The sequence below is a fragment of the Podarcis muralis genome, chromosome 2, assembly GCF_964188315.1.
Source record: "Podarcis muralis chromosome 2, rPodMur119.hap1.1, whole genome shotgun sequence".
Lineage (NCBI taxonomy): Eukaryota > Metazoa > Chordata > Lepidosauria > Squamata > Lacertidae > Podarcis > Podarcis muralis.
The window spans coordinates 43,011,448-43,034,103 of record NC_135656.1 but is presented as its reverse complement, the minus strand read 5'-3'; the positions used below and the strand labels follow the sequence as shown (position 1 = coordinate 43,034,103).

At 46.3% G+C, this 22,656-nt stretch overlaps 1 protein-coding gene across 6 annotated transcripts in view; it reads right to left on the bottom strand.

The window, feature by feature from the left end:
• Positions 1-22,656, bottom strand: part of PKN1 (protein kinase N1) — a 60,075-nt gene that overhangs the window by 6,700 nt on the left and 30,719 nt on the right. For 3 of the 6 annotated variants that reach the window (XM_028717289.2, XM_028717283.2, XM_028717286.2), the window contains exons 2-21: positions 20,226-20,526; positions 15,585-15,730; positions 14,173-14,302; positions 13,329-13,474; positions 12,466-12,679; positions 11,958-12,158; positions 11,315-11,424; positions 10,660-10,803; positions 8,194-8,269; positions 6,676-6,838; positions 5,893-5,989; positions 5,663-5,748; positions 5,046-5,124; positions 4,698-4,789; positions 3,837-4,013; positions 3,484-3,546; positions 3,093-3,169; positions 1,826-1,968; positions 1,136-1,243; positions 720-800 (exon numbers count right to left, since the gene is read on the bottom strand). In XM_028717289.2, coding sequence (XP_028573122.2) covers positions 720-800; positions 1,136-1,243; positions 1,826-1,968; positions 3,093-3,169; positions 3,484-3,546; positions 3,837-4,013; positions 4,698-4,789; positions 5,046-5,124; positions 5,663-5,748; positions 5,893-5,989; positions 6,676-6,838; positions 8,194-8,269; positions 10,660-10,803; positions 11,315-11,424; positions 11,958-12,158; positions 12,466-12,679; positions 13,329-13,474; positions 14,173-14,302; positions 15,585-15,730; positions 20,226-20,526 — 2,634 coding nt within the window. Of the gene's footprint in view, positions 1-719; positions 801-1,135; positions 1,244-1,825; positions 1,969-3,092; positions 3,170-3,483; positions 3,547-3,836; positions 4,014-4,697; positions 4,790-5,045; positions 5,125-5,662; positions 5,749-5,892; positions 5,990-6,675; positions 6,839-8,193; positions 8,270-10,659; positions 10,804-11,314; positions 11,425-11,957; positions 12,159-12,465; positions 12,680-13,328; positions 13,475-14,172; positions 14,303-15,584; positions 15,731-20,225; positions 20,527-21,083; positions 21,138-22,656 lie in introns of those variants that run through there. The other 3 variants (XM_028717285.2, XM_028717287.2, XM_028717288.2) reach the window with 2 other exon arrangements.

The following is a 22,656-nucleotide window of genomic DNA, read 5'->3' as shown; positions in this document are numbered from 1 at the left end:
GTACAATAACAACTTTGTAAAGGAAAAAAAAAGTGGTATGATACTGCTTTAAATGTATAGTGTGGATGAGCATGCTCCATGCTGCTCCATTGCACACCACTAGGGAATGCTGTTGTGCGCATAGAAAAAGGAGCAGCTTCTTCCTTGGTACAGGTTTGAGACAGGAAAACCGCTAGCTAACAATGCTGGGAGTTTTTTCATTTACACAGCATGTGTTTTGAGTGTTTCACATAATGGGATAATGTATCTGTAATCCTTTACAGCTCTAACATGACAAAAGCCAGACTTGAGTCTTGGGGACAAAGACAAGGTCACCACAAATGCATGAGAAAGAGAGATGGCTCTGTAGCACCTTTTGCAGACGAACATGTTTCTCACAGCTTTTGAGGACCTAAGTGATCTTCATCAGATGCATGGGGACAAGACTCTGGGTCCATGAAAACTCCACAATAAATTTGCTTGAGCCTTTCAGAAAAGGACCCACAAGTCTTGCTCTTTTTCTGTTTTCTGTGACAGATTAACATGGTTGCTCCTCTGGAAGAAGTGGGGTAATCACAAAAGCACCATCCCGGCTGTAATATTAGGCTGCCGCATAGTCCCAATGAAGGCCGGGCCCACAGTGGGTGCATTTTAGATGCCAAGAAGCTGGGGCAGAGGCTCTCTCAGCATTACCCTGAAGGAAGAATCTGGGAGAAGCAGAAAGACAGACAGAAACTGACCCTGAAGAATGGCTGCTTCTTCACGTCCTCAGCATCTCGCTCACTAGAGCCCAAGCGACGTTCTGGGTTTCGCCGCAACAGCTGAGTGGAGAGAGAAAGAGAGAGATCGTAGCACCAGGCTTCCCTGTGAGCAAGCAAAGCTGCTGTTAACCTATTCCTACCCTCCACAGTCTCTCCCAAAGCCTGGGGTGATGGAGAAGAGTGCGCTCTATTGGGCTCATGCTCGGCCCATACTCAGGCCTGGGGTGGGTTGAAGGAATTTGCAAAAGAATGGAGCTCCACTGTGCTCAAGGCCCCCAAACCCTCCCCTTGTTCTCTACAGCCGTTGCTCCCTTAAGTAGGAACCACCCCCACCCTATTTGACTCTGGCAAGCCTCCAGCCCAGACTGGGGGGGGGGGGGAGCCCCTAGACTTACCCGGCGCATGATGCCAATGGCCTCCGAGGAAAGGAAACGGGGGTAGCGCACCTCGTCATTGACGATGCTGTCAAATACTTCCTCTTCATCGTCTCCAGGGAATGGGGACTACAAAGTCAATCGAGGCAGGATCAGTAGATGAAGGGCGTCATTGATTATCTGTTCCTCTGGGCATCCCTTAGGATGAACTCCAGGATACCCTCGCTTTCATCTGTGCTGGACCACCACCCATGCCCCAGTGAGAATAAAACACCTAGGTGGCTCACATGGCCTTGTATAGGAAACACTTCTCAAGTCAGTGCTAGCCCACAGAACTTCCAACCATGCTCTTACTAGGCTCTTGTGGAGAACGAGGCCTCTTTAATATCCCTCCTTGGGAACGGCTGCAGTTCAGTGGGAGAATATCTTGCTTGCAATGGTTTAAATGCCTGACCTAGCCAGGTGGGACTTGGAGAGACTCCTAGGGAACCATGGCAATTACTGAGCAAGATGGGCCAATGGTCGTATGTCACCCAAAACATCCAAGTTCTTCTGCACGCACTCTCTCTCTGTGTGCGCGCAACCCCTCTGCCCCAAAACCTACACACACACACACACACACACACACTCCTGTGCTTGATTGCCAATAATAAAATCCTGGTCTCTTGCACTCAACTCACTGTTTTCCTCAGTCCAACAGGTGGGACTCACCTCCCCTACAAGCATCTCGTAGATAAGGACCCCCAAGCCCCACCAGTCGACGGCTCTTGTGTATGATGTGTCTGTCAACACCTCAGGAGCCAAGAACTCTGGAGTCCCACAGAAGGTGCTGGTACGGTCAGCATAGCCCATCCCTGGCAGAGCAAAAGAAAGTGGTTATTAACATGTTCCCTCACCGACAGCCCTCTGCAAAGTGCCTGCCAGGGAGGGACAAACATCTGGAAACATCTGAGGGGGACTTTTGAAATAAGGGATAGATGAAGCACATTCTCCTTCAGGATTTGGAGGATTTCACATTACAGTGGAGAACTGGGCTAAGAAAGCTTAAGCAAAACAGTCCATTCCTCCCCTCTGCATGCTCCCCACCATCCAGGTCTTTTGGGGATCACTGTAGATTAGTTTAGTGCCTACCAGGGCAGTTGTTTTAGTCTGGCATCATTTCTACAAGGCTGTACTTCGTTTGCATTTTGATTTAGAGCAGGAGCGGTCAACATTTTTCAGGTTGAGGGCCTAGGGCTGCAAGCCAGCATGCACATACATTCACATTCGGACACATGTGCACACCTGTGGAGCACATAGTGCATACAGTCTCGGGGGTGTGGAGAGAAGATGAAAAGCAGCCTGCACACACACACAGTTGGGGGGCACACACACACACACAAAACAACGCAGGCACGCACACACTCAGTTGAAGGGGGGACAGGCTGGCAGATCCAAATGTATCTCTCTCTCCCCCCCTTCCCCCAGTATACTATAAAAAGAGGAATAAATGCAGGGGTGAGGGAAGAAGTGCTACTGCACTTCCTGCAGCTTGGCACCAATGAAAAGATATGCATTCTGCAGCTTCAAGCTTTGGCTGCTCTCGAGATCGATAGCAGAGATTATATCTCTTCATTAGGTGTCAGCGTGAAGCTACAGGAAGTGCCTGGGACAAAAGTTACTGAGAGCTGCAGAATCACTCTGTCTAAGGAGTTTTAGTGATGCTTAAGGACTGCAAAGACTTAAGAAATAATCAAGTGCAATAACTATGCATCCAAGCAAGGCCACGAGGTAAATCTGCAAAATTCTGGAAAAAAGCGCTTTAACAAATTCTGGAAAATCCTGAAAATGTCAAATGTCGGGCAGGGGGGCAGGGGGTGGAGAACGGTCTCTGTGGCCATTAAAATATCTTACAGCCTGCAGGCTGTGGGTTCACTACCGCCATTTTAGAGGATCCTATGCCTACCGTGGAGGTATCCATCTCACCCCAGACAATCACCTTCTTTGCAGAGGCCGAAGTCTGCAATCTTCACAAAACCCTCTGTGTCCAGCAGTAAGTTATCCAGCTTCAGATCCCTGCAGGGCAAGAGAATTTTAGGCAGAGAGAACCACTGCATTCTGCAGAAACTATCAGCCAACCTCACCGAAGGGAGCTACAGGGTTAACTGAACTTGCACTGTAACACAGGAATCCTGTATCGTATTCCACAGCTCTTTGTTTGGCAGGAGACACCACGATTATCCCACGGTGCATAGGCAGATGAACAACACCCTCCTATGCTATAACACATATCAAGAAGCACAGAGCAAAAAGACAACACGGAAGAGTGTAGAAGAGACTCTGGGAGGGGATGAATTTACCAGGATGGCGGCCCACATGGCGTTACCTACCTGTATACAATTTTGTGGTCGTGAAGAAACTGCAGCCCCAGCACAACGCAAGCAGCATAAAACCTACAGAGGGCAAGAGAGGGAGAGACCATGACCAGCCCTTCTCTGGTTAGTTAGCAATGACTAATGAACTGCATGAAGGCTTCAAGAAGAGAAGTGTGCAGTAACGGGCAAAGTAAATAGGGCTGGAAAGCCAGACTCGCCACCCACTGCATCCCTGCCTAATCGGCTCTCAGTGTGCTGGCAAGAGAGCAAGTGACCCCAAAACAGCAATGGGCAAGATGCTTTCAGGACGCCTCTAGCCCCTTTCCATTGCATGCCCTGTGGCTCCCTCTCCCTGACCCATAACTCACGTGGCACGTGGCTCTGTGAATACATCCGTGTGGATGTGCATCATGAGGTCTCCGCCTGCTGTGTACTCCATGACAAAGCAGACGTGCTGGGGTGTCTGGAAGCAGGCAAAGAGGTTCACTAGGAAGGGGTGTCGCGCATGGGTCACGATCTCAAAGATCCTCTTCTCGCACATCAGGCTAGTAGGAAAGGGGGGGGGGGGAACCATGTCAGGATGGGCGACAACCACACATTGCCTGGCACTCTAAAAAACAGGCTGTTGCCTTCACAGTTGCAATTTGTGCATGCCCACTTTGCTGCTTGTGTTTGTGTGTGTGTGCATCCACATGCATGCATGGCTGTCTCACTGAGAAGACACAGAGCTCTGAAGGCAGAGATCTACCACATCGGAACAGCCTCCCTCCCAGCACCCACTCCCACACAATTCAATGCATACATGCATTTTCCCCTTATGTATATTGGGGTGTGGGGAGCCTTGATGCTACTTGAGGCAGGCACATGTGGGATAAAGTATTCCCATGGGAGTGAGCAAAGAGACAGACACAGCATGGGAGGTTACAGCACCTTTGGAGTAATGGCATTTAACTGGCCAGAACTGCTCCCTCCTCCCCTTTGGGGGACCTTGGGAGTTGCATAAGCCCATGGCTCCTCATGAGAAGTAACATGCTTTTTCAGCTGCTGCCTACAAATACCATTTCTCTTGCATCCACACATAATCTTTCTGCCAAGGGAACAGGAACAGAGCCTAGTATGGGGATGCAGACTCAGGTCTTATCCCAAACTAGCACTATTATGACACCAAAAGCATAGCGCTCCAGCCCCCCTGGCACCATGCCTTTCCTTGGCTGCTGGAACAGACTCACCTCTCCACCTCATCCCTTGCAACGATGTCACCCTTCTTCAAGGCTTTGATAGCAAATAGCTCCCCTGTGCGGTGCAATTCAGACAGCAGCACCTATGCCCAAGGCAAACACAAGAAAGGCAGCATAGATCAGTGACTAAACTAGCACCTAACATTTCCGTGACACTGAAGAGGCGAACTAGGACATCGGGAGAGGTTCAAGCAGAAGAAGTGAGGAGCCAGGGTTCCAGACCCTAGTCACCCACTAGCAGATGGCCTTATGCCTCTCAGGATGAGGGGAAGCAGATGCACCTCTTGGAGGAATGTAAGATACCTAGAAGTATTGAGGAGGAATTACTAGAATACTCACTTTGCCAAAGTGGCCACGCCCCAGCACAGCGACAAATCGGAAGTCATCCAATGCGAGAGGCATTTTTCTCAGGTGGCTGCTGTGAGATAAAAAGAACAAGTTGGAGAAAGCTGTCCCCACACCTCTCTCCTCCCCCCCCAACCCCCCCCCCATACACTATGAGCTTCTCCACACTTGGACCTATGAATGTCAGCTCATGTGAGAACCCCGTTTCTGCAACAGGGAACACCACAGTTTGGGCACTGTGAAAGGTGGTAGGGAAGCAAGACATATGTTATCAATGGTGTTACACTTAAAACTTCAGTGGTTTGTGAAATCTGCATGTGCACATTCTAGGCAAGCGCCCCAGACAACAATATATTATGTTTACTATCTCCCAAACCGAAGTAACTGCTGGAAATAAGAGGTCAAGAAATGTTGGAACCCGTGCAAGGGATGAGCCACAACTAAGCTTTCATTGCAGTATAGACTGAAGTTAGCCACTTTAGGAGGCAGGATTAGAACATGGTAAGGAGGTGGGGTGCAGCTGAAGTGTGTATATGACATAGAAGGTGAGCAAGGATCTGCATATAGGGGGTGCATGTGGAGTGGGAGGGGGAATAATGATTGTCCCCTACCTGTGAAAAGTACCATCAGATCCTCTTGCCTCCCCTCCGGGGCCCAGCTCCACCTGGAAGGGAATCTCCTCCCCAACTTGTGAGGTCTGAAGAGACAAGCACACAAACAAATTAGAGGCATCTGCAAATGGCAGATTAAGGCAACTCACTGCTGTTCATGACAGAGGAGCAGACAAGGGAGCAACTTCCGGGCAGACAGATGAAAGAAGGGGAAGAACACAGACACTTACCAACAAGACCTTCCCAGGAAGCTCACTGTCATCCTGGCCCACCTGCTCGATTTGAATTCTGTCCCCATCCAAGCTCAGCTTCTCAATGGCAATGTCCCTGGAGAAAAGGAGAAAATGCCACTCTGGAGAATCCTAGGCAATAACATCATGGGGTTGCAGTTGAGTAAGAAACGGAGGCAAGCAGCACCCAGATCACTGCCTCCAGGCCTCAGCATCACACTGACAGCACTCTAGGTAGCCTAGGCAAGAGCTAGACCTGCAGGAGAACATCTCTGTGTCTTGGAGAAAGACAAGTGCTTATTGGGAGGGGGGGAGCTCTTGATTGCTTTATGAACTGGGCCCTGGAAGGGATTTGTCAAGGGGTCTAGAAACCTGCATGGCTATGGCACAGCCACAAATGAGAACAAGTGCAATCAAGATATTCTTATAATGCTAGACAACACCCACCTGGTGGTACCCTAGTGCCCAACTGAGAATAGGGTACCTCAACATTGCCCTTTCAAACGTATCGTTCCCCTCAAATTCCCTTCTTTCCTTAACCCAGGAATAGGTAAACTCCGGCCCTCCAGATGTTTTGAGACTACAATTCCCATCATCCCTGGCCACTGGTCCTGTTAGCTAGGGATGATTGGAATTGTAGTTCCAAAACATCTGGAGGGCTGGAGTTTGCCTATGCCTTCCTTGACCCTAGCAACAAAAGAAAAAAAGGGAGCTACAATATAAAAGAACTTGTGTTTCCCTATTGCACAGGCTGTTTACCCACCCAGTCCAGTGGGCACCTACCCAGAGTTGAGGCTGTGCCTGCTTTCGGAGCCAGATGTTGGGGTCATCTGCGTCGAAGGGCTGTAAGTGCCTGTGGTGTTGGCTGTGGGGATGATGCGCCGCAGGAGTCGCACCCAAGTGGCAATGTCAATGTTCATCTGGCGGGCGCGCAAGAAAGCTTTCCCTGGGGGAGAAATGTCAGACCACAAGCTGCCATAAACCCCGAGAGAGCTGCTGGATCAAAGCAAGCCTTCTGTTTCCAACAGGGCCCAACCAGACAACCCCAGGGAAGCCCACAAGCAGCACACGAGGACAATCGCCTTCTTCCACTGCTGTTTTCACAACTGGTATTCTGGCTCTGCTCTGAACCTGGGGGCAGCATCTAGTAGCAGCTGGGGACATGGGTAGTGCTGTGGGTTAAACCACAGAGCCTAGGTCTTGCCAATCAGAAGGTCGATGGTTTGAATCCTCGTGACGGGGTGAGCTCCCATTGCTCGGTCCCTGCTCCTGCCAATCTAGCAGTTCGAAAGCACGTCAAAGTGCAAGTAGATAAATAGGTACCACTCCGGCGGGAAGGTAAACGGTGTTTCCATGCACTGCTCTGGTTCACCAGAAGCGGCTTAGTCATGCTGGCCACATGACCCGGAAGCTGTACGCCAGCTCCCTCGGCCAATAAAGCGAGATGAGCGCCACAACCCCAGAGTCAGCCACGACTGGACCTAATGGTCAGGGCTCCCTTACGTAGTAGCAGCTGATTGCCAAACAAACTGAGGACAAGGCTAATTCCCTTTCAAAGCCATATCCTATGGAAGTGCATCCACAGGTTAACGATGTGTAATGAAGAAATCTGTTCTCTTCTGAATCAATCAGATTCTCTGGGTGGCCCCAGGTTCTAGCCATTTGGAATGTTGCACTATGGTGCACATCCTGCCAGTGCAAACACTGCAGATTGCCAGTCAGAATGATCTCCCTCTCCTCCTTCCCCCATGCACTGTTTCGGGGGGGGGGGGGGAGAGAAGAGAAACAAGTCAATTTCAGGGGGTGCCAGGGGAGGATAGGAGAGGAAGGCCACATTGTGGAAGCCCTCACACAAGGCTTGCACCGATAGGATTCCTTAGGTGGATACCACTGTACATAGTCAGCAACACAGCTTGCTTTCTTCTCCCAAACTAACCCAGGGTTACCCAATGTGCTGCTGCTGGACTACAACTCCCATCATTCACCTGGAGGACACAACAATGGCTACCTGTGAGCTAAGCCAGTGTTTCCCAACCTTGGGCCTCCAGCTGTTTTTGGACTACAACTCCCATCATCCCTACCCTAGCTAGCAAGACCAGTGGTCAGGGATGATGGGAATTGTAGTTCAAAAACAGCTGGAGGCCCAAGGTTGGGAAACACTGAGCTAAGCTGTTGGCAGAAGGATGCATGATTGAATCAATCCTTCTACAATGTGTGTTAAGAAAGCACCTAAGAAAACCAGGCAAGGCTAGGGTGGCGAAGATGCTGCCTGCCCTTTAGGCGTTTTCACCCAGCCCTTACCTTGCTGCTTGGAGAAGATCTTCTTTTGCCGCTGGAGCTTGGGTATGCGCTCGATGACAGGGTTGAAAAAGGTAACCTGCAGCAGGGGAAAATGACATAAGCTAGTCAAGGGTGAGTTTGCACACTGGGCGATAATTTCTGCTATGAACACTACTGCAAAAAGAGCCTCAAGGCTGAGGCCGTTAGGGTAGGTTATAAAGCACCCCACATAGAATGGGATAGAAGACGTCTCCACCTTGGGGCAGGAGGGAGGGGCTTAGCCTTTCTCAGCCCCAGGGCAACCACTCCAGGGGCTGCTAGGCCAGCGCTGGGTGGGGCCTTCCCACACTCCTGAACACACACATGTACACCACATTCATGCAGGCAGACAGAGGCGTGCACACTCCCATCAGGTGATCCGTGCAAATCATCACCACCACCATCATTTTATTTGTAGCCACCTTTACATAGTAAAAATCATGCTCAAAGTGGCTTACAACATGAAAGCATTTGCAGAATTACAAACATAACAAAAGTAGTCCTAAGCAATAAATAAAACTCATCAGAAAGAACACAACCAAACTGAACCATTTCCACATAAATCATAGTAAGATCTAAAAACATATGAAAAATTATTATCAATAACACAAAACCATCTAAGCCAGAGCTTTCCAAACTTTCCATGTCAGTGATGCACTCTTTAGACACGCATCATTTCATGACACAGTAATTCAGTTTTACTAGCAAACCAAAGGTTAAACAAACCCATTTCCAGCCCCAGGAGGGGCGTGAGGAGCATTCATGTGACACACCGACTGCAGCCGAAATATTAACATGTTGCGATACACAGTTTGGAAAGCTCTGATCTAAACTATACCCCAGCCCAAGAGTCTCTTCACCAGCCTCAGCTTCTTTCCCATCACAATGTTGGATAGAGAAACTTAAATCTTTCCCCACTGCCCAGCCCTGTCATGAGGATGAAACCAGGGACAGCCAAGCACTCTCAGAAAAATCAGAGCTCCATAAGTACCAGTGTAAGAGTGTAAGGTCTTAGATCTCTACAACATTCGTTTTACAGTGGTACCTCGGGTTAAGAACTTTGCTTCAGGATGAGAACAGAAATTGTGCTCCGGCGGCGCAGCAGCAGCAGGAGGCCCCATTAGCTAAAGTGGTGCTTCAGGTTAAGAACAGTTTCAGGTTAAGAACGGACCTCCAGAACGAATTAAGTACTTAACCCGAGGTACCACTGTATTTAGAAATTTCTACCCTGATTTTCTTTACAAATAAATTCAAAGTGGCTCGCAAAGTTACTAATAACATATCAAAACAAATACAATGGAGACAATCTGATGATTATGAAGAACAGCACCATATAAATAAGAGCAGGTCAAAACAAGTTTAAAAGCAAAGAGCTAAAAGCATTAAACCACAGTGACAGCTCAATGAAATAAAAATGGTTTTGGCAGTGCACCGAAAACCTATAGAGAGGCAACATCTATCTCCTCGCTAACCCCATGCTAATTCAAGGTTCACCAACACTGTTTCCAGGCTGGAATAAATGGTTTGGAGATCATTCTTTCATCCTGTCAAAATGAGACAAAACAGAAGCTGGAGGTGTTTTGACTTCTTTTTCTCAACATGAAATCTTTGTGGGAGGAAACTATCCCACAGGAATTGAATTGGCACTGAAAGAGATAGCAGTATGTTGATTGTCCCTGTAACGAACATTCCATATTTTAGCATCCAAATGAGATGCAATGCTTCAGAAAAAGAACAAAGCCTTTCCAGGTGGATTTCTTTGTGCATGTTCACAGTAACCGTACACATGCTAAATGTATTTTCTCAAAGTGGTGCTTTCGTTGTAGGTAAACTGCATTTTCCTAAGGATCATATCAAAGCACTTTATAGATGCGGGGGGGGGGGGACCAACATTAAAACCCACAGGCAACTTAAAGAGTCTGCTTTGGAATTATGTAGACAATTTTAAAAATTCAGTGCAATGCTTGTGCTGGTTGCAATCCAGCAACGTGAAACATTGACACCCATGTTCACTTGAGAAAAATATTCCGGAAGATATGATTAAATACCAAACAGGGGAATTTCCCAGAAATATATATATATTTCAACCCTAAATAAATAAAAAACAGAGATTAACAAAGCATGGGTCATTTCTGCCAATATAGGGAGAATGTATTGCTGCTTATAGGAAACTTCCACTTTTACAAAGGGCTGCATGTTAACAGTACACTGGGCAAGTGCTTAGACTCTATAGGAGGAATAATAATAGGAATTATTTTGAGGACTTTCTTAATAGTCACAAAAATGATAGCGAAAATGGGGTTGTATTTCTTCTGCTATTATCAGATAACTCTTGTGTTTTGGCATTTCCCATCTTATCTAAGAGTATTCTGCTAAGAAATCTGACTAGCTGGATCTCTAGATGTTCAGATCCCAGTTCTGCCCAGTTTGCCCACTCTTTTTTATTACCTCTGCCAAGAGAATGCCCTGTGGCTCCAACTCCAGGTGGATTTCATGGCGCTGGTTGTCAAGGAAATCCTCCAGCTTCAGGTATTTCAGGGCACAGAGACTGCGGTAGTCACGCCAGTACACCCCAATCTCGAGCTCTCGTGCCTGAGAGGAAGAGAAATAATCCATTTATTTATTTTTAAAAGGCAGCAGCTTATTGGCTTTGACTCTAGATTGTACCCACAACTGCTCAATCAAAACTGACACTGGGGGAACAACACACCTTCACCACCTTTCTCTGTATGAAGCACAGTTTAGCAATACGACACAAAAGGTGCCAGAGCTATAGCTGACCAGTCTACTGCTTGATGAGTACAAAGAGCAAAGAATCTTACTGACCCTTGCTATGTCCTTGAGATGCACAAATGAACAAAATTCCTCTTTTATATCAGTGTATGAGTCCTGATAAACTCTCTCGTTCCTCCACAAAGTTATAATTTGACATTGGGAGTGTTATTTGAGAAGAGGGGGCCAACAGCAAGTTAAGTGGGTATGAATGTGATTGCCAGCTTCCATTCCTTTCCCAAAAGGATAGCAAACGCAGGGGTCTTTTTTCCATTATAAAACTGGTGACCCCCTGTGACCCAATCATGGAAGGATGCATCTTTCCACATACCCTCTCCAGCTCCACTGCGAAAGTCTGGTTCCAGGCTTGTAGGCCGCTGGGTTTCCAGGCTGTCTGGCCGACAACTACATTATCCAGCTTCAGCACAGCACTCACCTCATCTGCAAGAGGAAGAGTACCGATAAGCTGGAAAAGCGACGGACAGCAAGTAAGAAAGGGGAGCAAGTTCAGAAGTGTTAACTCTTAAAAAGTGAAGCAGGAAACAGGGTGTGTGTCCCAACACTCAGCATGTCAGGTACCAGGAAAAGGACAGCAGAGAAAAGAAATGCTTCTTCAGATACCCAACTTACTGTTGACATTCTTCAGCAGATGATGGCAGAGCGAACAAAATCTCTTATGAGTGTATCTGAAGAAGTGTGCATGCACACGAAAGCTTATATGAAGAACAAACTTAGTTGGTCTCTAAGGTGCTACTGGACAATTTAAAAAATAAAAATAAAATCTCTTAAATTAGAGATCAATGAGAAAAAACAGAGTAGAAGGATTCCACCTGAATCCTGTTGACTGAATCGCTGAGAGAAAGACAGGAACCACAGACCCCCATGTAGAACTAGTTGTGCTAGAAGGTCTCCCTTCTTTCAGTTGACCCTTCGCCCAGTTTAGAGCCTGCCAACCCCAACCCCCCATTACTCACTGCTATTATCTTCTGATTTGATGGTGGTCCTGCCGCTTACGCTGCCGCTTCGGCTGTACAGGCCTCGCCCGCTGCGGCTCATGAAAGATGGCCGCGCTTCACCAGGGCTGTTGCACGGCAGGGAGACAGTGGAGCCACGGGTGCGTCCTGGGACATATTCCAACAGCTCGCTGCAGCCCAACAACTGTACTTCCAGCATCCCTATCAACAAGAGAGACTACAGATCAAAGGGGAAGGTCCAGCAGGCCCTGCTCAGGAGCACTCGAAGAACAGCCGTAAGTCCCTGGAGCTTAAGGATTTGAGAGAGCAAGGGTTCTCCCACTACTAAGGTATGGGAAAGGAGAGAGTGAGGCGAGGAAGGAGTCTTGAGCAAATTAGAGAGGTGCTAGCTATGGGCAGCCCTGGGGCATTTAGGGAGTGGACAGTGCTGAAAACCCCACCAAAAAATAGCATTGGTGAGCTGTGAGGGCTTTGAAGGCACCCCAAACAAAGCTAAGTCCATAGTTACCTGTGAGTGGAGATGGCTTTGAGAGGGTGTTGTATTGGTTGTGCTGGTAGGAAGTGGTATTACGGGCACTGAAGGCCGGGGAGGATGCCAGGATGAGCTCTTCCTTGATGAGGCAGCCCTTAGGGTGATCTTGAGGCAGCTCAGTTAGACGCTGCTCCAGGGAGTGCCGCAAAAGGTCCAGCTTCTGGCTTGACTCATTCAGCTTAGTCTGTGCCTAAAACGGCCAGGGACAAAAATGGCTACATCCTACACATGGCACTGATGGGCGTTCCATCCACCACCCCATTTCCCAACCTTGTACTAATACCACAGCCTTCTTGGGACATGAACGATGACACGGAGGCACAGTACTCATTAATTCACAAACATCCCAAGTCACATCTCAGTAGCAGAGCTTGCAGCTGGGCGACTCAAATAAAATAACCCACCCACTCCTAATTTCAGCAGCAAGTAGAATTGGATGCAACAGGTCACAGGCTAGGGAACCGTAGAACAGTCAAGAAGGACAAGTGAATGTCCCAGACCTTTTAACTTATCTCAGATTCCTGCCAGACTCTGCTTATGGGAACTCTGCAAATTATGATACCTGCCACAACCTCTGTGACAAACAGATGGTCTGCTTGTTTCCCCTAGACAGCTTCATTAATAGTGAATGCTGCAAGAGGAAACCTAAGCCAGGATGGGGGGGAATGGGGAGAGGAGCTTGGCTGATTTCAACCCTATTAGCTGCTTATAGTAGTTCTAGGGAAAGGACCCGTTTACAATTCCCAAACCATTTATAATTATGTGTACGTATGTGTGAGTGTATATAATCGGACCTTATGAGACCCACCTCCCCCCCATCTGAGCGAAGCGCCCATTACCTCAGAGATGGCATGGCGGTCCTGAACTTTGGTGGAGCCCAGAAGGCGCAGCACATTCTTGGCCCCCTCGGAAACAGCATGCTCCACCCGGAAGTGGTGCCGCAGCTCTTCAATCCTCAACTCGATGGTGCTCAGGTCAGTGTTACCTGCAAGTAACAGGATGGGCGTCAGGCATCTGCTATGTGCATCAGAGATGGCAGGATAAATTGTGGAGGGAACCCAGAACACATGCATCCCAGGCACAAGGAAATGGGGGGGGGGGTTCCCCAGCACCAGGTGGAGGTTTTTCAAATTGCTCCAGGGGACATTCTCTGTTAGAATTCCTGCTCCGTGACTGCAGTCATAGGATTCTTGTCTATCACATGACAGTGTATGTTTTGACTCCACAGAGTGGGAAGTGACGGAGACAGGATGTTTGTGGTACTGTGTTCCGTGAAGTGGGACTATTGTCTTTTGTTCTTTTTCTCTTTGCTGTCTGATCCTAGAGAGAGAGAGGGAGCAATGTTGCAGTGCTCCGTGTGTGTTTATATGTAAATAAAGTAGATTAGCCAAAATGCTGAGTTGCTGAGATCTGTTATGCAAGCTGCAAAGACTCTGCGGATCCCTAAGTGTGCCGATGTCTGTTGGCATCAGTCGCTGTGATGTTTGGGCTGAAGAAAGCTTTGAAGCTCCTGAACGATCAACCAGGAGGGAGGGAACATGCCACTCGAGTGTAGGATGAGCTCCTGACATTCTCCAGCTCTTGAAGGGCTCTTTAAAGGTTAAAAAGTGGGAGAAAGGGACACTGGATTTTGCAGAGCAGCCTGCCGGCCACAGGGACCTTCTTTTTTATCCTCCCCTTCACCTTGCCCATCTTCCATATTCAGCTGCACCTCGTCAGCCTGCATAGCCTTGCGGATCTGCATGCGGATTATATTGATCTTGGTCTTGCTGTCCTGTAGCATCTGCTGGGCTGTCTGCAGCAGCTTCCGATCCTAGAGGGCAGGCCAGGTGGGGGGTGGGATTAGCAGGGACGGCAGGAGAGAATTAGTCATTAGAATGCATCCCAATCCAAGGGCAAAGCCTGCCCATCTGCCTCTCAGTGCATCAGTCCCTAGCCATAACAGAAGAAAACACACACACGTACCCCCACACACCCATGCTTCCTAAACCTAGAGGTATCATGTCCTATTCTTCTGCATACTGAACCACATCCTGGGGTAAGCCTCAAAACAGAAGCAGCTACAGAATCCCTTTAAGTAACCAGTCTGCTTCCTCAACAAAAGTGGTTTCCAATGTGAATATTTAAAACCAGAAAACTCAATCGCAGCAATTTTGAAAGTGGTATTTTAATAAATAACTGCGCAAGCGGAATGTCCACCTGAGCAACTGGATTGTCCTTCATTTCCTTCCTCCAAGTGCGCTTCACCCTGTCCCCAGATCTGCTCCAGAGGGTTGGGGGAATCCTTAGAATACTTTTGAATTGCATGGGGGACGGGGACATTCTGTTCAGCAAGAAGAAACTCTTGTGCTGACAGAATGTTTGCCTTTGCACTACATTGAATCCCACCCAACTTTTTCTTTTTCTTTTCAATCCTGAGACCCTGATAACAAAGACGCCAAAATCATCCACAGAAGCGCCTGCCTCCCTCAAAAGTTCAGATGCACAAAAATGTTATTTTCATATCAGTTCAGTCAACTGTTGCCATCTTGGTCCCAAGGACGAGATCGTATGAAAATGTGTAATTGCATGTGATATCTGGACCAAAATTTTCCTGGTGCAACCGTATGTGGCACTGCTTAATAGAGCAACTATATTTAGATGTTTTTTGCAGCTAATGGTAAGACATACAGCCATAGCATAAGAGTTTACTCAGAAAGGTTTACTAATGGTCTAATAGGAAATATGTACTTGGACCAGCAGGAATTACCTGCTGTTGTTATTATCTAGGAACTTTCCCTCTTTTGCAACTATACATGCAACCAGCCTGCCATTCTGGCTTTGCTGGAAGCAAGAGGCAGCTAGAGGCGAGAAGGCTAGCATACTTGCATAGTTCAAAGCACCTTGCGTAGCAGGTATGGCAAAGGCTTTCTGCCAAAGAACTTGGAGAGAACCTGCTGCCTGTCAGAAAGGACAACATTGAGCTAGGTTGACCAATGGTCTAGCTCTGCATCTGGCAGCTTTGCTGGTATATTTGCATTTTAGTGGAGGAGCATGCAGGGACTAGCTAAGTTCAGGGCAGGAGAGGAGGCAGCCAGCCAGTGACATCCACATACCTTGGCAGCACCGTTGGCATACATCTGTATCATGTTCTCTGCTCCCTGCTTCACCTTCAGCTCAATATTGAGCTGCTTCTCCAGGCCAGCAATGCGGTTCTTGGTAGCTGTTGATCGGCTCAGGCTGCCTGGCGATTGTGGGGCATCTGGGAAGACAGTAAAGAGGTTAATGCCAAGAGGGCACAAATCCCAGACCACCACTATCAGGGGAGCCATCTGAATGCATGAGCTAGCAGGTAGGGAACTGGCATCACATAGCAGGGACCATCAAGAACATGCAAAGGAATGCATACACATCTTTAAGCCCATCCCGGCTCATTGGCATCTTGGAATCCGTAAGCCCCCCAGGAGGCACTGGGGAAAAGATTGAATCAAGCCAATGAGCACATTTAGATTGTGTTCTGCTTTAGAGGTTTCTGGACCTCAGCACAGAATAAGATGTATCAGCCAGTCTACTTGTTTGGAGAAGGTATCTCGCCCGTCTTCAGGATGCTGTACCTACTTGCTGCCCCTTTCTGGGCAGAATTCAAAGCACTGCTTCTTAACCATTAAAATCATGAGGTCCAGGTTACCTCAAGGAGGGAAAGGTCTTCTCAGAGGTGGTCTTTCAACTCTGGAATACTCCCCACCCCCAGAGCTACTTGCTTTGTGCTCAGTTTTGTGAGTTTTTAAGTACAGCGGTACCTCTGGTTACACACTTAATTCGTTCCGGAGGTCCATTCTTAACCTGAAACTGTTCTTAACCTGAAGCACCACTTTAGAAGAAGAAGAGTTTGGATTTGATATCCCGCCTTTCACTCCCCTTCAGGAGTCTCAAAGCGGCTAACCTTCTCCTTTCCCTTCCTCCCCCACAACAAACACTCTGTGAGGTGAGTGAGGCTGAGAGACTTCAGAGAAGTGCGACTAGCCCAAGGTCACCCAGCAGCTGCATGTGGAGGAGCAGGGAATCGAACCCAGTTCACCAGATTACAAGTCCACCGCTCTTTAATCACTACACCACACTGGCTCCACACTCTACACCACACTTTAGCTAATGGGGCCTCCCGCTGCTGCCGTGCTGCCGCTGCACGATTTCTGTTCTCATCCTGAAGCAAAGTTCTTAACCCGAGGTACTATTTCTGGGTTAGCGGAGTCTGTAACCTGAAGCGTATGTAACCTGAAGCATATGTAACCCGAGGTACCACTGTACCAGGCTAAAATGTGAGTGTACTCAGGATTTTAGTGTCTATGAAAACCTAAAGCAGCAGCAGCAGATATCTCTTTTTTTGCTGCTTCAGTACTGTTTTATGGATCCATTTTTTTTAAAAAAAGATATTGCTTTAAATTGTGTCATTGTTTATTGTTACTTTGATCAGTATGAGCATGTTGAAATCTTTCTGAATTCTATTCAAATTATATAAAAACACAAATTCACTTGTTTCAACCAAAGGGCCATTTGTTGCAAAGAAGTTGTCATTTAAATATTAAATATAAAGAGTTGTACAAAGGATGCTTTGTCAAGCCTAGTAAGAGGATTCCCTCATTATGTTTTCCATCCAAGAGCAGATTGCCAATGAGATAGACAGCAGAAAACAGCTGAATTCAGTTAACCAGTATCTAATACAGTGGTACCTCGGGTTAAATACTTAATTCGTCCCGGAGGTCCGTTCTTAACCTAAAACTGTTCTTAACCTGAAGCACCACTTTAGCTAATGGGGCCTCCTGCTGCCACCGCACCGCCGGAGCATGATTTCTGTTCTCATCCTGAAGCAAAGTTCTTAACCTGAGGTACTATTTCTGTGTTAGTGGAGTGTGTAACCTGAAGCGTATGTAACCCGAGGTACCACTGTATGTTCCTGGATCCAGAGAAACTTCTACAGGTCTGGTCTAGTGCATTTGAGTGTGATTTAATCTATGAAAGTGTCATATACAATTAGATGCATAAACAATATTATATGTATTTTGCGCAACATCCATGTCAGGGCAGACAACTCTTCACTGAATACATAGGCCAAAGGCTTTTAAGAGAGGCCGTATTCAGACTTTGGCACTTTAAATTCTGGACCCTAGCTGACATCATGTGGAACTAGCATTAGGCAATGGTGCGGTCCCAGCACTCCCGTTTAGCGCTTTTCTCTCTCTCCCAGAGACAAAGAATGGACTATAAGATTGGGGGCCTGTTCTTGAGAAAGGCTGCCAGAACTGCTTGGTATTCACTGCTGTGCAATGTAGTCTAAAGCAAGCCAACTGGAATGAATCCTTTTTAGAAAAAGAGAGAGCAGCTCAGATCTTCTAAGCCAGTACACCACTGAGTAAATCCTAGATTTACAAAGCACTTGGGTTAGAAAGAACACTTGCAGTGTTGTCAGCAACACCACATCACAGCCCACAGGCTGAATGAGGACAGGCTTAGACAGCGGCCCATCCAGAACTCTTATCCTTTCTGACCTCTGGTTTGCAGGGGGCTCTGAGCCTAGGTTCTCCAAGCAAAAAGGAAACAGCCACACCCAAGCCCTGCAGGCTTTCTAGCCCAGTTATATATATATAAGCAGGCTCTCCCCCCTCCTCCCCATTTTTGTGGCCTGTGCTTGACAGTGGAGTCAGGTACAACAGCAACCGCTTCCTCTTTTCAAAGTCACAGGCCGCTGCCTCTCCATAAGGTGCAGCCCCATCGTTGTAACAAGCTATTCTGGAATGGAAGTGGAGCCTTGACATTTTAAGGTTCTGCCTATGTGCTCCATGGGCTCCACTGTGCCTTTTTTCGATTACTTCATACGGAGGAGTTTGGGGATGTTCCTCTCCCTGCTGCTGCTTATTCCCCAATGCCTCCTTCCACACACGCAGGCCAGTTGCCAAGTTTCTGCTCTGTTAGTGACCGTCCACATCTGGAGACTGGCATAGCCGCTGCTTATTAGGAAAAAGGGCCTGGGAACAGCCAGGTAGGGAGGAGCATACAAACAGGATTGGCAAAGTGTAAAGTTTCCTCTACCATACAAAGGTGCCAACAGGCTAGGGTGTGGATCTATATGGAACAGTTTTTAAACAAACAATGCCTGGCAGCTCAAGTGAGTTCTTTCTTTCTTTCTTTTTATTTCTCTCTCTCTCTCTCTCTCTCTCTCTCTCTCTCTCTCTCTCTCTCTCTCACACACACACACACACACACACACACACACCACAAATACACAGTTTCACAGCTTTGTTGATGGTTTTATGAACATTCAAGAACTGCAGGTAGCAACATATGGAAAGCTGTGTTTCTCCAATGCCAAATATGAAGCTAACTGAATTATTAATACTCACTTCTATATTTTATCTTCTATATTCTGAACTTTTCCCCAAAACAAAATGCAGGTGCAATGTGCAAGTTTTCAAAAATAGTAGTTGAAGTAAGACTAATCTGAATGGTTATTATTACTTAATAATAAATGGCAGGTACAGTGGTGCCGCGCAAGACGAAATTAATTCGTTCTGCGAGTTTTTTCGTCTTGCGAATTTTTCGTCTTGCGAAGCATGGTTTCAAAAGAAGTTTTGGAAAAGCTTCAAAAATCACCAAAGTCTTCAAAAACCTCAAAAAAAGGCTACCACACCGCGTGCAACTGCACCTCTTCAAGAAATGCACCCTGGGTATTAACGGTTTTAAGAAAAAGGAAACAAACTTGTAAGACGTTTTCGTCTTGCAAAGCAAGCCCATAGGGAAATTCGTCTTGTGAAGCAACTAAAAAAACCAAAAACCCTTTCGACTTGCGAGTTTTTCGTCTTGCGAGGCATTCGTCTTGCGAGGTACCACTGTATAGCTTGTTATTCTATAACATACTCAAAGAGGCTAACAGTCATCTTCATCAAAACAAATTAAAATTGTCATGTTATAATGATTCTTGCATAATAAAAGGAGAGGGATACAACTCCTGACTCAGCAATACATGCCTCAATCTATACTGTTTGAAGGGGCAACCCATTTTTGCAGAATTTGATAGTGTCTTAAAACATTCGAAGAATAGTCAATATAAGATGCTGCACACTCTGGAAGAATGTACCCTGGGATAAGAGAGACACTTTTCACACTTTAAAGCAGTTCCCACATTTTTATAAAAGCTTTTTAAAAATTGCTTTCCCATGTATTGATACTGAAATAATTCTAAGAATAAATGCCCTTATTCCCAGTACAGAAGCCTGCTGGAAGATCGGTTCTTAATTTGCATTCAGGATGGGTTATCCTATTCTATATGTCACAAAATTCTCCTGAAGTGCAAGTAGATGCTGCCAGTCCTGTTTTATATGAGTGACTTCTTTAACTTAGCTATGGACAGCTTTCGCTAAACCAGCCATTTCCTTTTAAATGTCTCTCACCAAACTAGGGGAAAGTGCACACATCGCCCAGTAAAGTCACGGATTTGCTCACCATGAGAGGTGTTTAAAAGATTTGATATGTCTTGATCAAGGGAAGCTCAACAACACAATTTAACAACCCTCTCTGTAGTTCTTTAAACTCTTGCCAGCTGAAATCGTCAGGAAGCCAGAGACAGACTTAAATCCACCAATACCTAAAGCTTGTGCACCCTCTCATCAGTTCCTACCCATCCTTGCCCTAAATCTCTGCTTGCTTTTTGGCTCCCCCATAGCACCTGACCCTTGACTTCCCACCCATCCATTGCACACACTTACCCCCCAACTCTTCAGGGTCTTTGACAACAATATGTGCATTGAGATCCTGCAGTTGGTGGTGCAGGGCCTCCAGCTTGCGGTTGGAACTCTTGAGCAAGTTGTCCACATTGGAGAGGTTCTTACGGTCTGTGGTTGCCTTGCGCAAGTTTTCTGCTCCCTCCTTTATCTTCAGCTCTTTTCGAATCTCACGCTTAATCTTCTCCTTTTCTTCATCCAGCTTCTGCTGTACACTGGTGTCTGAGAAATCTGAGCTCTGGTCCAGGCCCAGCTGCTCCAGCACTGACCAGTTGCCTGGATCACTCTGCAAGGGAAAACATAGCAATGAGTTGTTTACAGGCACTGGAATCAGGTTAGCACTATGATTCAATGGGTGCTATTCTGAATATCACTAGAATCATCCACAGAGCCTATATGGGTGATATATATATATATATATATATATATATATATATATACGCGCGTTTATACAACTTATATATACACCATACAATACTCATCATTATCTCTTATCCTCAGACTTAAAAAACTTTTAAAACTTTTTTAAACCTTTTAAAAATAACTCTTTCACCTGGAAGTACCGAAACCAATCTATAGTATAATCTGATACCTCATCTCTTTTCAAACTTTAAACTTTAAACTCTCTTTAAACTTCAGAAAATCCTTGTAAGTAGCCTATCTGTTATCCATTTTCCATATGGGGAATCTTATACTCCTACTTTATGCCTTCCAAGTACCTAGATTCTGCAATCTGTTCAGAACTCAACTTAGTCACAAATGTTCATATAAATGAAGCAACATACACAGTGACTTTCCCTTTAACAGGGAAACATAATTTTGTGCAAATGGAAGTACACTTACAGCCCAATCCCATGCATGTTGCCCATAATTTCCTTGCATACATCCACAGAGCTAGGCAGAAGGTCTGGTTCTAAGCAGATATGATTTTGCTGTGCAGGTAGGACACACAATCAATGACAACAAAATGCAGATTATGCTACTAGGCTGTATAAAGGTTCTAATTAGAAGCAAACCATTATGTTTCATTGTTGCAGAAATTTATTAGTATGTAAATGGTTCAACTTCTTGAAATGTAAAAAAATCAATATTTTAAAAATGGTCTTTCTAGGTGGTTTAAAATCCATTATTTAAGTTGGCACAATTTAAAGTCAATCCACCCTGCCGCCCCCTTCGTAGCCTTGGCCAAGTCACCCTTCTCTCTCTTAGTCACCAAACTGCAAATATAGATAAATAACATCGACCTACTTTACAAGGTTGCTCAAGGAATTATTGCTAATGTTTGTGAGCACTAGGTACGTGTTATTTTTATTATAATTATATTATTAATGAAAGTTTTATTTATATACTGCCCTGCCGCTCAACTGAGCCCAGGACGTTAGCTAAAGCAGCACCCAGCTAGCACTAAAAATGTTCTCATGTTGCTAGACATTTCACGGAAATGCTACTATAAAGAGAGAAAAGAAACCATGCATAACTGGAGTGAGGAAGCAGGCGAAAGAGATGGAGGGAAGCATTACAGCAATAGACTGTCTGCCACCGAAATAGGAATGATAAATGGTCCAAGAACCCAGCAGTCCTGGGTGCAACCTCTCCCATTCTGGATTGTGCTGTCTCCTTAGAACTGCCTAAGAGTCCATAATTTCAGATTCAGGCAAACAGCTTCTTCCCCTGCCCCAACTAGAAAAAAGCAAAACAAAGCCCCCTGACTCCTCTCACACACACCTTGCTCAAACCACTGCATAACCAACACTAGGCTGGATTATGCGGAGCTCTTTAGGAAGTTCAAGCAGACCATTACTGCCCTGTTCCTTTGCTTTCAGCACTATGAAGGCTGAATTCTCTTACGACGGTAGGTTCCTTTTACTAATAAGGACAATAGATATAGTTCTCAAACCTTCGGCTCTTAAAATTATTCCCAGAACTGTGCTTGCCATTAGTGGACTGCGCCAATATGCAGGACAGTAATGAAAACTTAGCGGTCCAGAATGGTGCCTCTCCTTGGATGGAACTGCAAAAGGATCTTCATGCTTCCACCATCTGTCCATTGGAGGAAAGAGAGCATCCATTTCTTTGCTGTGTAGCACCATTAAGCTCCTTAGGCAGCTCCAGTCCAATCCTAACGGCATCACTTTGACGTACTGTATGTGTGCTTAGAGTTGAAGTCTAAATGTGTCAAGTCCTAGTGAGGGCTTTTGTCCTGAGGTGAAAACCCTCAGTCATGTCCATGTGCAAGTGTGTCTGTAAAATGTGTATAAATTTGTGATAAGTCGTAAGGGTAAAAAAAAAAAATGAGATAAGGATTGTGAAGCCTTTTGCAAATTAAGATTATTCTATTGTGCCATCAACACACATGGTGCTTCGCAGGAATAAGTAACATAAGCATAAGAAGGCAGGTCCATGCCCCGAAACACTG